General features: G+C 41.8%; 1 protein-coding gene across 6 annotated transcripts in view; it reads left to right on the plus strand.

Annotated features, from left to right (window-relative positions):
* The first annotated feature begins 3,526 nt into the window (after positions 1-3,526).
* Positions 3,527-12,396, plus strand: part of WNK1 (WNK lysine deficient protein kinase 1) — a 167,084-nt gene continuing 158,214 nt past the window's right edge. For 4 of the 6 annotated variants that reach the window (XM_023517127.1, XM_023517128.1, XM_012809348.2 and 1 more), the window contains exon 1: positions 3,757-5,141. In XM_023517127.1, the coding sequence (XP_023372895.1) occupies positions 4,380-5,141 (762 nt within the window). In that variant the 5' untranslated portion in view covers positions 3,757-4,379. Of the gene's footprint in view, positions 5,142-12,396 lie in introns of all 6 variants that reach the window. The other 2 variants (XM_003796448.3, XM_003796447.3) reach the window with 1 other exon arrangement.

Genomic DNA, 12,396 nt, shown 5'->3' on the forward strand with positions numbered 1-12,396 from the left:
CTTTTTTTTTTTTTTTTTTAATTTTATTTATTTGGGCCAGGGCTGGGTTTGAACCCACCACCTCCAGCATATGGGTCCGGCGCCTTACCCCTTTGAGCCACAGGTGCCACCCATGAGACTATTTCTGTATTATTTCTTCAGTTGCATTGTCTATGGTTATCTCAATACCATATAGATTTAATTTTACAGTTTTATAATATGCTTTTGTATAGGGTAAATCCTACTCTCTTTTATTTCATTTATAATTTTAAAAAGTTAGAAAAATCTATTCTATATTGTTTACCTGCCTGATTCTCACTTCCTACTTCCAGATGACAGGGTTCCAGATGACAGGGAGGTAACATAAAAATTATTCATAAGCAGGGTGGCGCCCATAGCTCAGTGGGTAGGGCACCTGCCACATACACCAAGGCTGGTGGGTTTGAACCTGGCCAGGGCCAGCTAAAACAACAATGACAACTGCAACCAAAAAATAGCCAGGCATTGTGGCAGGCGCCTTGTAGTCCCAGCTACTTGGGAGGCTGAGGCAAGAGAATCTTTTAAACCCAAGAGTTGGAGGTTGCTGTGAGCTGTGACACCATAGCGCTCTACCCAGGGCAATAGCTTGAGACTCTGTCTAAAAAAAATAAATTACTCATAAGCAAGACAAAGGAGCCTGGGAAATGAGGAAAAGCGGACTAAAAAAGAGAAATGCTCTCCAGATAGTATTTTTTCCTCTGTACTTCAAAGGAAGGAATTATGCCACATTGGAAATACGTGTAAAGTAGATTATGCGTGACCAGAATATTTCAGCCCCTGTCTAAGTCAAAGCTATCTTGGATTTTCATAGCTAGCCAGTTGCCAATGGCAGAGACCATGTAAACATAAAATGTTGTGTGGATGGGAAACAGAAACATGAATCAATTTTAGAAAATGAACAAGAACTAGAGAAAATAACGAACTTGTATTTTTCTTATGGATCCAAGAATTCAAACCTCTGAGTTTAAGTGATTCATTTTATCCTGAGTTCCTTTTGCTACCCTCACTTACAGTCACTTGATGTTTTATATGGATTATGGAGGAGTTGATCATTTACTTGATACCTAAAATGGTAGAGAAAGGAAAAGTACTAATAGGAATTACAGCAACAAGTACCAGAAAATACATTATTTGGAGGTTGGTAGCCATTAAAAAGATAACTGAGCAAATAAGTGTTTATAGTAAAATATTCACACTAAACAATATAACCTTTAAATCCAACCATTTTACAAAGTATGGTTATACTCAGAATTGTATCTGTTTTTATATAAAGTTAACATTACACAAGTAGAAAAGGCTCTCATGTGGGCAAGTGTGGTTTTGAGTTGATAGTTAATTAAATTATTCACAATGAATTTAGTCATTGCTGATTGAAAAGACCTGTTGATAGAGCATGGTGATTGTCAAGGCACTTGCGTCCAATGCAGTGTGGTCAAAGTTTCAGGGCTCAGTAAACAGTAATAGGCAATATTTAAATCCTTTAATAAACACTCACAAAGAAATATGCTATTATTTTATGGAGCCAAAGAGTGAACGTTGTGACTTACTGATCTTTTAACTCACCATTTATAATTAGTTGCCTTATGTTTAAAAGCAGACTATTTTTCCTAGTAATGCAAAATTTGAGCAAGTTCTAAGAAGCAGCCTCAAGGAGTAGAAAAAGAAATTACGGTATAGTATTTTACAGTCATTTCTTCCCTTGCTTACATTAGGTTTAAGCTTGGAAAAAAACATTAATTACATTTACCATGAGATTTACCATTATCACAGCAAACGAATGAAAGACATATTTTGTAGGACAATGGAATATTAACATTTCAATATTTTAGTTGTCCCCACTGAATCGGTATTTTAAAACGTTCAAAACCTGCCAACTTCATGAAACCTAACTACCATTGGTTTAAAATAACTTTTTTGTAAAACTGAAAAGTGTTGCTTTTGAGAAACAAAAAAGAAAAGAAAAATATTATTAACCGTTTTACGTATCAGATGAATGAATACAAATTGCATAGCAAGACGTCTCTAAGTGGAGCTCATGCAGATGAACAGTGCTAAATCGGTCTTCGTTTGGTCAAGTTGCTTCCAAACTACTTCGGCTTTTGGAGTGATCCTCAGCGAGGATGTTCGCTTCTGAGCTCGTTCCATAGCGGGCGCTGTGAGAGGCAGCTGCGTATCGACGCTCTGATGCGGTTGCGTACGTTTAAGCGCTTCCCGCTCTTAACCGGTTGGGCTAAGACTTTTAACTGCCATCTGGCTTCCAAGTCTGGCTTTCTATTCTGTCTGGTGCCCTCTGGTGCTCATCACCTGTACAATCTTAACGTAGTTGCGAGGAGCAAAGGGGTCCAAGGAGCATAAGGATGCTTTCAAGAAAGGCATTCCATTACTATGGATGGCATGGCTTCAGATTTCCTGAGGCCACAGCACTGGTATAAAATATATATGTACATTCGTGCAGCTCTAGAGAAAGAGGGATGTTGTTTTTCTCAGCAACTAAGCAAAAGAAAGACGGAAAATGTTTCAATCTTCAAATGCAGATGTCAACTCAGACCTCTCAAGTTTCTAGTCAAAGACTAGATATGTAGATCACATCTTTTCTGGAATCCAGCTGCCCCCTCCCATGTTCATTATTTTTCTGGCAAAGCGAAGATAGAGATCACTATGACCATGGATCTTTGCAAGCCAGAATATTCGTCTTGGGGCTGGGGCTGGAGCTGGGACTGTGGCCTTGAAGATAATTCTGTCTCCTTCCCCCAATGCATTTAATCAGTATTAATCTTAGGCGCAATCTTCACAAAGTTTCTTTTACCCTCCTCCTCCGATCTCTGAGCTCAGGCTCCGGTTATCCTGCTTTGCCCTTCCCCTCCACCCCCACACTCCTACAGTCACTCAACACTACTGCAGCGCTCTCCATTAAAGATGAACAACAGATCATTTTTCATTGCATGGCAACCCAAAGAGCTCCAGCCCTAGCAGAGCATGATGGGAGTCTCTCCCTCATTCTCCCCCCCTCTTCTTCTCTTTCTTTCTTTTTTTTCTTCTTTCTTTACTTCTTCCACAATTAATCTCTAAATTATGATTTTCCTAGTTAAGCGCTGACTTCTGGATAGGGTTGAGCGACCCACGATGACGCTCCCATCAGCCTTTCAGAAGGGGTTATTTCCAAAGAAAACTACAACTCCCATGAGGCATCAGGATAAGGCAACCGCGGGGCTTTATGGAAGTCGTAGGCTTCTTTCTCCTTGGTCCTTTTCACTTTTCCAAGGCATAAACTACAAGTCCCAGGTGGCCTCGGTGTTAGCACGCCTGCGCAAGAGCCTCGGAGCTAGGTGGGGGTGGGGCTGCCCCAGGCGGCGGGGGGCGGGGTCCGAGCGGGCTGTGTGGAGGCTTCAGACTCCGGCGCCATTTAGCGCGGAGAGTTTCCCGGGCAGACGCGGCTCTTCTCTCTCGGCTACTCCGTACCCCCATCTTCGGTGACAGAAGGCGCCTGGTGGGGGTGACTGCTCTTTTGTCTCCCTATCCCCCTCTTCCCAGTCCTCTCGGTCTCCTCTCCTCTCGGCTCAGAGAAGCAGCGGAGCTCGGGCCCCGCGGTGAGCGGCCCTCCCCTCCCCGCCGTTCCCTCCCTCCCTCAGCCCCGGGCACCGGCCCGGGAGGAGACGGGGCTTTGCCAGGCCCGGGGCGGGCGGGGAGGCCTCGGGGAAGGGAGGGCCCGCTCCTCAGGCACCGAGGCTTCGCGGCTTTGGCCCTTCCCGTCTGGGCAATGGGCGTCCTGTGAGACTGATCCCCTCGCTGGGGGCGCGTGTGGGAGGAGGCGACCGCCTGAGTGACCGGGAGCCCCCGGGTCGTGGCCCTCCCTCGCCTGCCTCGGCCCCTCCCACTCTTCTGCCCTGGGGCTGCCACCGCCCGGGCGTCGGAGCTCGTCGCTTCCTCGCGGTGCCGCCGCCCTCTGGGCCTAGCCCGCCCAGCGCGGCGAGCGGCGGCCGTGCGAGCTGATCCGCGCCGCATCCGCTTCGCCTGTGTCGGCGCCTTGCCCTGCCCCTCATGACTGCGGCGCCTCTGCTGCCACAGCCCGTCCGACCGCCGCTCGCCGCAGGATGGATGCGGACCGTGCGGCGCTAACCCCCGTGGCTCCGCTCCCGAATCGCCCGCCGACGAGCCTGCCTCGTGAGCCGCAGCAGCCTCGGTGCCAGCAGCCACCACAACTGGGCCCGGTGTCCCGCCTCTGCTTCGGGGCGGCTTGTCAGTGCTGAGTGAGGAGTCGTCCCGGCCGGCCCGAACCCGCCGTAGGAGCGGCGCCCTGCGGATTTTCACCCTCGTTTCATTCACAAATCCGAGCCCGCTCGCCTCACTCCAGCGGACCAACCATGTCTGGCGGCGCCGCAGAGAAGCAGAGCAGCACTCCCAGTTCCCTGTTCCTCTCGCCGCCGGCGCCTGCCCCCAAGAATGGCTCCAGCTCCGATTCCTCCGTGGGAGAGAAACTGGGGGCCGCGGCGAGCGACGCTGGGGGTGGGAGGACCGAGGAGTACCGGCGCCGTCGCCACACTATGGACAAGGACAGCCGTGGGGCGGCTGCGACCACTACCACCACTGAGCACCGCTTCTTCCGCCGGAGCGTCATCTGCGACTCCAATGCCACTGCGTTGGAGGTGCCCGGCCTCCCCCTTTCTCTCCCCCAGTCCAGCGTTCCCGCGGTTGTTCCTCAGAGTGCTCCACCAGAGCCCCACCGGGAGGAGCCCTTGACTGTCACCGCGGCTTCCCAGGTAGCCCAGCAGCCTCCAGCTGCTGCTGCTCCTGGGGACCAAGCTGTCGCGGGTCTTGCCGCCTCTGCTACCCCCAGCAGTACCAGCAAAGACCGCCCTGTTTCCCAGCCCAACCTTGTGGGGAGTAAAGAGGAGACTCCGCCAGCAAGAAGTGGCAGCGGCGGCGGCGGCAGCGCGAAGGAGCCACAGGAGGAACGGAGCCAGCAACAGGATGACATCGAAGAACTGGAGACCAAGGCCGTGGGAATGTCCAACGATGGCCGCTTTCTCAAGTTTGACATCGAAATCGGCAGAGGCTCCTTTAAGACGGTCTATAAAGGTCTGGATACTGAAACTACTGTGGAAGTCGCCTGGTGTGAACTGCAGGTAAAAACCCCACCTACTTTATTTTATGGTCGTTTGGATCTCAAATTTGGCTCGGTTGAGCCAGTTTATCGAGTTTACCCTTTATATGTCATCTTCTAACTGTTTGACTCTCAGTAGGAGGGGGAGACCAACTTGTGAAAAGAGATTGAAAGTAGGAGGAGAATGTGGAGCCTGTGCCTAGGTGTTGGGATAGGATAAGAATTATTGGTAGCTGAAGGGATTTGCTACTAGGTATAGGAGGTGGTGAAGATCATTTTAGTACAAACGAATTGTCTCCTCCTCATTACTTTAGTGTCTGGGAGGAAACTCGGAATTAGTGGGGAAGTTTTTGAGTTAGGAAAGTACAGAGGCTTCTTACTCTGCATTTCGGCATCATCAGAGGCTCTGCAGTTAGGACCTGCCCTTGTGTGTGGAGCCTGTTTATATTCTTGAGACCAGGCTGTTCTTTTTAAGAAAGACCGAACTTGTTCCTTTGGATATATCTTACCAGATGGTTGCAAGGGCGTTGCGTATTAAATAAGTATAAAAAAGACTTTCGGCTCCTTTTGGTTAAATGCTTTGGCATTAGTAAGATACTAGTAAATGTTTGATGTTATTCCACCTGATGATGCTTGTGGTTTATAGTATCAGCCTTGCTCTGACTTTGTGCATTACATGAATATCTTCAGTCCATTCACTATACAGTGAATAGTATAGGAGCCCTCACAAAATTGTGTATTTTGATAGTGGTAATGTTACCAACATTATTTTAATTCTTTTGTAAGATTTTTTTTTTTTTTTAAGCTAAGCTTTCCCAAGACTCCAAAGGAGTCACAATGCTTCCTTTTCTAACCTCTCTTGGTGTAAATAATGATGTGTCATTCTGGTCAACCACTATATTCTAGGTTTAAACAGCTGAGTTGGGCTTACTTGTCTTGACTAGTTGTAACAGCTTGCTTGAATGTTGCCCTCACCAGGCATAGGTGAATTGGTAGAAGCAGAGTTAAATTGAAGGGAAAGAAGTCAGTTATGTTATACATACATGAAAAATGCCATCAGTACGCTTCTTGCCAAGAATTAGACCAAGGTGAAGTAGGATGTAAAAGTATCCAAATGGTCTCAGAACTTGTTTTATCCATGAACTAATATATTAGTACTTAACCCTTTGAATGTCAGCTTCCAAATGACCAAGGCAGTATCAAATGTAAAAGGAAATTAACACAGCATTAACTTAGAAACTGACAACTTCTTTAGAAACATACCAACTTTTACACTTACAATGGAGAACTTCTAAGGCAATGTGAAATTAAAACTACACATTAGTTTTATAATGGTTTGGAGTTAGGTTTGGAATCCTTTTTTCTTTTCTTCTTCTTCTTTTCCTTTTTTTTTTTTTTTTTAAGAGAAATTTGTTGACCTGTACTGTAACTCTATTCCTATTGGTCATTCATACTTAAAACGCTTAGTTCTGATTAATTTTGGTTTACAGGCAAAAATTTACAGGCAGGAATCTATTTCTTATACCATTGATGCCTTTTGCTACTGATGCTGGAATTTTATTCTTCTGTTGTAGTTGTGTATTTGAATTGGTGCTTTTAAACGATTTTTTTATTAACTGATTACCTTTTATAAGATAGGACTCATTTAAGTGTTGGGTACTTAATAGATCAATTTTGTTGGCTTTAATTATTTCACTTTTAAGACATCAGAATGTAATGTGTATGTTTTTCCTTTGTCACTTGGAATTTTCTGATTATTACGCAGTGGGGACAATTCAGTTTATCTAATGTCACGATAAGAACTTTGTCTGAGCATCTCAGTTTCTTTTAGAACTCCTGACTTTTTGGACTTCTCAATCTAAGCATGAGCATGACCAAACTAAGGAAAATCTTATATTGCATATTATTTTACAGCCAGTTCACTATTAGGCTGCAGAACCAAAATATAAGTAGTGAATTCTAGCTCACTGAGTGGTACCCTGGTTTAGAAACTTCCATGTCATTTGCCCCTATAATATTTCATTTTTGGTTTTGAAAATGATTATCCTAGCCCAGGGATCCTTTAGTTGGGCAGTCTTTGTTCTCTTGACCAGGACACTTGCAGTATATCCCTAATAAAGCATTTAGTAGGACATTGTTTGAACTTTTGTCTTTGAATCCAAATTATAGGACAGGCCTAGGGATTTTTAAAGCATTGAGAAAAAAGAAAAGTTTTTTCACTAATATAGGCTTCTAATATACGTATTTTTCTGTAGCAAGATAGGAGAAATAATTGTGTTCAGTTGAGTAAAAAGTTTTCAGTGTGTTAAAACTGGGAGAAATCTTAGGTTTATCCTGCCCACCTGTTTATTTGATAAATGAGGAAACTGAAATCATAGAGCAGGTAAATATCTTGCTTAGGTTGGTGAAGAACAAAAATTAAACTGGTTAGGATCTAATAATGTGTAAGATGTTAAAACATTTGTAATCTATTAGATGACTAATTAGTAATTTCAAATGAAGCAACACTGTTTTTGTGTGGCAGTAGTTTTCCAATTTCTGGAGAAATCGGGTCCTATTAGCCATGACAAATTTCAGGCTTCTGTTTTTAATATTGATTATATCACTTCAAATGGAGATATAAATAGGTTTTGGGGAATGGGTGAATATGGTATACAAATCAAACTACTTTTTATTAAGCTAGTCTTTAGACTCACAGCATGCTATTTAGTAACACAAGCATCAATTCTTAGTAAATACTACCTAGGTAATACTTTGATACCACAAGATTTTAAGTAATAATTGAGATGTCTTAAATGAGACACAGATTTTTTTTACCTGGTTTTATTAGTCAATTGCTATGCTTTAATTTTAATACCTAGGTGCCTTGGTGAGAAAATGTTATTGCTGGGCTCTGCAGAGTTTATATTACTTTCCTAAGGATGGATCTTGTTTTTTTTTTTTTTAAATTTGCTATATTTATTTTTATTTATTTTTTAACCAAGAGATAAAAGCAAGAGTGCTTTAAAAAATATTTACACAAAGATTACTTATTTACTTTAAGCATTTTTCCCCCAAAATTGTCTCTAAAAAGTTCACCTGATATATATTGATGAAATTGTTTTCAGATCTACCTGAAAGGGAGGTCAAATCATAATTTTTTTTAAAGCTCCAATATACTTAGTGCTTACTTTCGTTTGTCTTTTAGTAAGTTAAGATTTGTCTCTTTTTTGTGAAAAGTTTAGAATGCTGCAGAAATATGTTTCTATGATTTAAAATCCATAACTTCTTTGATACAGTTCTTTAACTTACTGAACTGAATCTCCGTATTTGAATATTGACAGTTTTCCCCTCCCTTTTAAATTTGTGTCCCATTCTTTATTTTTTAGGATAAAAATCTGTAGTAACTTTCTGTCTCAGGAACTCTAGATTTCAGGGAATATTCTGGAGTTTATTTTTAAATCCTCAATGTCATTGATTGCAGTATGTGCAAAATTTAGGTCACATCTTTATGTAAGGGTAAGTTGTTTGCAAATTAAAGAATAATTGGTGACTTGTTTGAAATAATCTCTTACTCCTTTTTAACAGTCTAGAATTAGAGACAGGATGATTTTTGGTTAGGTAAGATTTGATTCAAAATACTGTATATGTAGATTTATACCATAGGAATTAACTTTGTGGTAAAGGAATTAAGATTTAGATTTAGGTTAGGGTTTTTTTGTGGTTTTTTTTTTTTTTTTGTCTTTGCTTTTTTCTTTTTAGTTATATAGTTACTTCTTACTTAGTCTTGTGGGTTTAAGTGATTTCTAAAAACTTGGAAAAAGTGGTAGTTTTTGTGTAAAACAAATAGGGAATCTGTTGTTGTCAGATGACAATTAATTTCTTCTTTTTTAAATTTAAGTCAGGGTCTCACTCTTTTGACTGGGCTAGAGTGCAGTGGTGTCCATCATAGCTCACTGAAATCTCCAATGCCTGAGTTCAGGCAATCCTCCTGCCTCAGCCTTCAAAGTAGCTATAGGCCTCTGACCCCACACCTGGCCTTTTTTTTTTTTTTTTTTTTTTTTTTGGCGAGATGGGGTCTTTACCTTCTGGGTTCAATCATCCTGCCACCTCCCAAAGTGGTAGGACTGTAGGTATGAGCCACTGTACCTGGCTAATAGTTCATTTCTTTATACTCAAATTTTAGTACAAGATCCTGGTCATTTTGAAATTCATCCTAGCTTATCTCTATTGGAAACGTTCAGCTAAAATTGGGTTCTCATTTCAGATGTCATCCTAAACCTGTTATCTGGGTTTTCTGGTAGCTTTAAAGTTTTTTAGATAAAGCTGTGAAAGCAGCAAGAGTAGTTTTACTCAAATGATCATTTCTGAAAACGGTAGTATACCATGAAATAATTCATAATTACAACTAGTAGGTCTTTGCCAACAGTTTTTTAAATTATGTTGATACATTTTAGTAACTTTCATTTTGTTTGAGGTTTTTTGTTTAACATAAGATCAATCTGATCTGCAGGAAGAAGTGAGACTTAACATGACCTCAATTTAGGTTTGAAGAGGCCACTTTCCTGCAGTATAACATAGTAGTTAAGAACTAGATTGCCTCATTTCAAATCAAGGTTCAGGTATAGGTTTGTGTTACCTTGGGCAAGTTCTGTGCTACAGTTTCCTATCTGTAAAAATAGGTGTAAAAGAGTGACTGCTTCATAGGGTTGTGAGATTAAAGGAATTAACATATATAAAATATGTAGAGGACAGAGTCTAAGATGGAAATACTGATGATGCAGCATTTTTTTTTTTTTTTAGGTGGTTGTTTGGGGGGCTCAAGATTTTGTTTGATTTGCCTGTGTATGTGTATGTGTGTATGGTATGCATGTATTAAGAGATGAAGTCTCACAATGTTGCCCAGGCTGGTCTTGAACTCCTGGGCCTGGGCCCAAGAGGTCTTCTCCTGTCTACCCAAGTAGCTGGGGCTACAAGTGCATGCCAACACAGCCAGCTCAGGTTTGTGTATGTTTTTGCTTGAAAAATCATGTAGCAAAACTCTTACTATTGTTATTATTCTAAAATAAGGAACACAAGGGTTGAACATGATGTTATTAGTGCTTTCAAGTTCCTTAGCTCCACTTGCTTTCTGCCTAACATGCTAATTTCATGACCTTTCCCAAATGTCAGCCTTTCTGACCTGTTCATTTCTAGAATCAAGTAAGAGCTGTGTTCCTCTCATTTGCATGTACCTGGAAAGTATTTTTCCTTTTGGTAGATCTTGTATATGATTCTGATGGTATTAAGCTGAAATTATTTATATGCTTTGTTTAATCTACTCGGTTTTGGAAAGTTCACTGTTTTGTTGCAGAATACTCTCCAATCAAAAGGAGCATCAAGGCAGAACATTTGAGTTCTAGGTTACCCAATTCTCTTGAATTTGCCTAGGAAACGTAATCCTGTAATGCTGATTTGTTAGCAACACATTTTACTAATTTAGAGTTGTTGAGGAACAACTGAAATACTATTTGAAGGTATTTTGAAAAATTTAAAGTGTTACGTAAAATACAACAAAAGAGACTTTAAATGTTTATTTTGGAAGCTATAAATTGTCACATGTTACAAATTGAGTATTTTAAATTTCATAAAGTTGGGGATTTTAGGAGCTTTTTTTTTTTTTTTTAAATCAGCTTAAGAATTTATCAAATCTCCAAAGGGGATCTTTTCAGTCTGAGAAGAAATTGTCAGAACCTCTTAAGAATGTTTTTATTTGAAAGAGGATTAGGCTGTTGACAGGTGGCAGATTTAATTTTGTATGTGTTTTTTGTTTTTTTAAGATAATGTATTTCCCTGGAGTGTAAGATCATAGCTCACCTGCACCCTTGAACTTCTGGGCTCAAGTGATCCTCCTGCCTCAGTCACCTGAAAAGCTGGGACTATATGCATGTGCCGTCAAATTAGGCTACTTAAAAGTTTATAGGCTAGGTGTGGTGGTTCATACCTGTAAATTCTATTACTTTGGTGGACAGGGGTGGGAGGATCATTTGAGCTCAATTCAAGACCAGCCTTAGCAAGAGTGAGACCCCTGTCTCTACTTAGAAACAGAAAAATTAGCCAGGTGTTGTGAGGGGTGCCTATAGTCCCAGTAACTTGGGAGGCTGATGCAGGAGGATTGCTTCAACCCAAGAATTGAGGTTGCTATGAGCGAGGCTGACAGTATGGCACTCTAGCAGAGGCAACAGAGTGAGACTTTAATTTTTTTGGTTTAAAAGGCAGGCTCTGGCTGTGTTGTGGGCTGTTTTGTTTAAAAAGTGGGCTCCGATTTTGTTGCCCAGGCTGGTCTTGAACTCCTGGCCTCAAGTGATCCTCATGCCTAAGCTGCCCAAATTGCTGGGATTACAGGCATGAGACCCAGTGGCTGGCTGTATGTGGTTTTAAAAAAATTGGTTATTTTGGCTCAGTGCCTATAGCTCAGCGGCTAGGGCACCAGCCATGTAATCCTGGGCTGCTGGGTTCGAAGCCAGCTCAGGCCTTCCACAAAAAACAACACTGACTACTACAACCAAAAACTAGCTGGGTGTTATGGTGGGTGCCTGTGGTTCCAGCTCCTTGGGAGGCTGAGGCAAGAGGATCACTTGAGCCTAAGAGTTTGAGGTTGCTGTGAGCTGTGATGCTTTGGCACTCTCCTGAGGGTGACATAGTGAGACTTTGTCTCAAAAAAAGAAAAACTGGTTATTTATACTTTCTTTTTTCTTTAAGACAGAGTCTCAAGCTGTCACCCTGGGTAGAGTGCCTTGGCTTCACAGCTCATAGCAACCTCAAACTTTTAGGCTTAAGCAATTCTCTTGCCTCAGCCTCCCAAGGCTGTAGCTGTAGCTGGGACTACAGGCGCCTGCCACAATGTCTGGCTTTTTTTGGTTGTGGTTGTCATTGTTGCTCAGCAGACCCTGGCTGGGTTTGAACCTGCTACCCTAGGTGTATGTGGCTGGTGCCTTTGCCTCCTGAGCTATGGGCACTGCCCATTTATACTTTCCATATGAGAGAAAGTGTCAGTAATCTGCTTGGTTTTGTGGTCAATTAAATTAATAATACATGATCTCCACCTTAATTTGTATTAATTAATTTAGATTTTCCAGAGGATTATTACACTTTTTAATGTTGTAACTTGAATCTTGACCCTTGTGCAATTACTGTATTAAAGGTGCTATGCTAAATGAATGTGCTTAGTGAATTTTAGAAGAGAGTCTTCAGATAGTTTTCCCAGGAGTTTAAGTGTTGCTAAGAAATTTAACAGTTTCGTAATTTTTTTTTTTTTT

The sequence above is a fragment of the Otolemur garnettii genome, unplaced genomic scaffold (assembly GCF_000181295.1).
Source record: "Otolemur garnettii isolate 467f Iridium unplaced genomic scaffold, OtoGar3 scaffold00104, whole genome shotgun sequence".
NCBI classification, from domain to species: Eukaryota; Metazoa; Chordata; class Mammalia; order Primates; family Galagidae; genus Otolemur; species Otolemur garnettii.